At 48.7% G+C, this 3,095-nt stretch overlaps 1 protein-coding gene across 1 annotated transcript; it reads left to right on the forward strand.

Moving 5' to 3' along the window:
* The first annotated feature begins 226 nt into the window (after nucleotides 1–226).
* On the forward strand, nucleotides 227–1,087 carry LOC138355964 (uncharacterized). The gene has a single exon (XM_069311502.1). It carries the CDS (start codon nucleotides 227–229, stop codon nucleotides 1,085–1,087), a length of 861 nt encoding a protein of 286 aa, XP_069167603.1.
* Nucleotides 1,088–3,095: the final 2,008 nt, after the last annotated feature.

The raw sequence follows: 3,095 nt of genomic DNA on the forward strand, positions 1-3,095 counted from the left end.
CACCTGTGACAGCCGCACCTGTACTTCCATCGACGCGCTGAATTCCAAAGAGAAATAAAATAAGAGTCTATAAAGACAGACAGACAGACAGACAGACAGACAGACAGACAGCAAAAGTGAACTGTGAGACACGTCATGACTGCATAACGGTAATATCTGCTTTACCAGATATAAAAAAAAAAACAGACGAGATCTCTGGCAGCATCGGACGAGACCTTTAGCAGCAATGGACGAGACCTCTGGCAACAACGGACGAGACCTCTGGCAACAACGGACGAGACCTCTGGCAACAACGGACGAGACCTCTGGCAGCAACGGACGAGACCTCTGGCCACAACGGACCAGACCTCTGGCAGCAACGGACGAGACCTCTGGCAACAACGGACCAGACCTCTGGCAACAACGGACGAGACCTCTGGCAGCGACGGACGAGACCTCTGGCAGCAACGGACGAGACCTCTGGCAGCAACGGACGAGACCTCTGGCCACAACGGACCAGACCTCTGGCAGCAACGGACCAGACCTCTGGCCACAACGGACCAGACCTCTGGCAGCAACGGACGAGACCTCTGGCAACAACGGACGAGACCTCTGGCAGCAACGGACGAGACCTCTGGCCACAACGGACCAGACCTCTGGCAGCAACGGACGAGACCTCTGGCAGCAACGGACGAGACCTCTGGCAACAACGGACGAGACCTCTGGCAGCAACGGACGAGACCTCTGGCAGCAACGGACGAGACCTCTGGCAGCAACGGACGAGACCTCTGGCAGCATCGGACGAGACCTCTGGCAACAACGGACGAGACCTCTGGCAACAACGGACCAGACCTCTGGCAGCAACGGACCAGACCTCTGGCAACAACGGACGAGACCTCTGGCAGCAACGGACGAGACCTCTGGCAGCAACGGACGAGACCTCTGGCAACAACGGACGAGACCTCTGGCAGCAACGGACGAGACCTCTGGCAGCAACGGACGAGACCTCTGGCAGCAACGGACCAGACCTCTAGAAATATATATTGTTCAAAATATCCACGAAGAACTAACCATAAAGAGTCTGGAAGCAAGTCATCCTCTCAACTAATGCGTCTGATAATTGCTATTGATAAGTGCGTAAAAAATAAGTGTGTAAAAAATTGATAAGTGCGTCTCCTCAACGCACAAAGACAGTTGTGTTTGTTTCTTCTAAGCGAAGTTCGTGGCCACGCTGAGGAGGCGTTAGTACACCTGCGTTGTTCTCTCTCTGGTGTGGCGTCTCCGTCAATTCCTCCACCTGTTAATATCTTCTGTGCGGATGGAAAATGTCTTCTGTCAAATATCCACGTTTTCTGTGCATTGAAGACCAATATCCACGTTTTCTGTGCATTGAAGACCAATATCCACGTTTTCTGTGCATTGAAGACCAATATCCACGTTTTCTGTGCATTAAAGACAACTATCCACGTTTTCTGTGCATTGAAGACCAATATCCACGTTTTCTGTGCATTGAAGACAAATATCCACGTTTTCTGTGCATTGAAGACAACTATCCACGTTTTCTGCGCATTGAAGACCAATATCTACGTTTTCTGTGCATTGAAGACCAATATCCACGCTTTCTGTGCATTGAAGACAACTATCCACGTTTTCTGTGCATTGAAGACCAATATCCACGTTTTCTGTGCATTGAAGACCAATATCCACGTTTTCTGTGCATTGAAGACAACTATCCACGTTTTCTGTGCATTGAAGACAACTATCCACGTTTTCTGTACATCGGTAGGTTAGGTGTGATGGGTTTACGTGGGGTTCGTACGTTTCTAATTAGGCTAAGGCATTATATTTTGTACGTTGTGGCGCATCAAGAGAACTGGGGCCAGATTCATGAAAGTACTTACGAACCTGTACATCTTTTCTCAATCTTTGGCGGCTTTGTTTACAATTATTAAACAGTTAATGAGCTCCAAAGCATCAGGAGGCTGTTTATAACAATAACAACAGTTGATTGGCAAGTTTTCATGCTTTTAAACTGTTTAATAAATGTAACCAAAGCCGTCAAAGATTGAGAAAAGATGTACACGTTCGTAAGTTCTTGCGTAACTGCTTCGTGAATCTGGCCCCTGGCTGTTGGGAGAATTACACCATTGAGAGTGTAGCTGTATAAGTAACCCTTAATCTGACTGTCGACGCAGAATTAATTTTGGGATTGAAAGTGTGAGTGTGACTGGGTGCTTGTGAGTGTGCTTGAGTGTGTCTGGGTGCTTGTGAGTGTGTTTGAGTGTCTGGGTGCTTGTGAGTGTGAGGAAGGGAGGGGAAGGTAGTGTTTGAGTGTGCTTGTGTTCTTAAGAATGTGATGCTGTTGCCTATTAATACTTACCTATCAGTGACTGCAGGGAAGTGAGGTCTGGCGCTGTGTACCCCCTTGGGTAGGTCAGTCACATCAATTTGAAACACTGGAGAACCAAGGGACAAGCCTTACCTGGTTGATACCTGGTTGATACCTGGTTGATGGGGTTCTGGGAGTTCTTCTACTCCCCAAGCCCGGCCCGAGGCCAGGCTTGACTTGTGAGAGTTTGGTCCACCAGGCTGTTGCTTGGAGCGGCCCGCAGGCCCACATATACCTGGTTGATGGGGTTCTGGGAGTTCTTCTACTCCCCAAGGCCGGCCCGAGGCCAGGCTTGACTTGTGAGAGCTTGGTCCACCAGGCTGTTGCTTGGAGCGGCCCGCAGGCCCACATACCCACCACAGCCCGGACGAAGCCTTGCTGGAGCTCACAAGATATATTCCTCCTGCTCGAAGCCTCTTCTCTAACTGTGTTTGTTTTCTCTCCCTCAGGTAGTTCCTTACCCAGGTCAGTATTTTCTTATATTACCAGGAGAAATTATTAGGAATTATCAGGAGAAAGCGCCAAGCTAATACGACTACATTGCACTTGGAAGGGATCAGGATAAGGGTTTGGGACGGGACCTTAAATGGTGATAAACAATATCAAATACTTTTTAATAATCTAGGAAAATGCAGTTAACGCCGCCTTCCTCCTCCTGTTTAATTTTAGGAACGTTTTCATAGAACTCGATCAAGTTTGTCAGGTACGACTTTCCCTTTCTAAATCC

This window comes from Procambarus clarkii, chromosome 70, assembly GCF_040958095.1.
Source record: "Procambarus clarkii isolate CNS0578487 chromosome 70, FALCON_Pclarkii_2.0, whole genome shotgun sequence".
Classification (NCBI taxonomy): Eukaryota; Metazoa; Arthropoda; class Malacostraca; order Decapoda; family Cambaridae; genus Procambarus; species Procambarus clarkii.

Bases quoted from the DNA above. Each gene is read 5' to 3' on its own strand.
- LOC138355964 (XM_069311502.1), top strand. From the start codon at position 227: ATGGACGAGACCTCTGGCAACAACGGACGAGACCTCTGGCAACAACGG.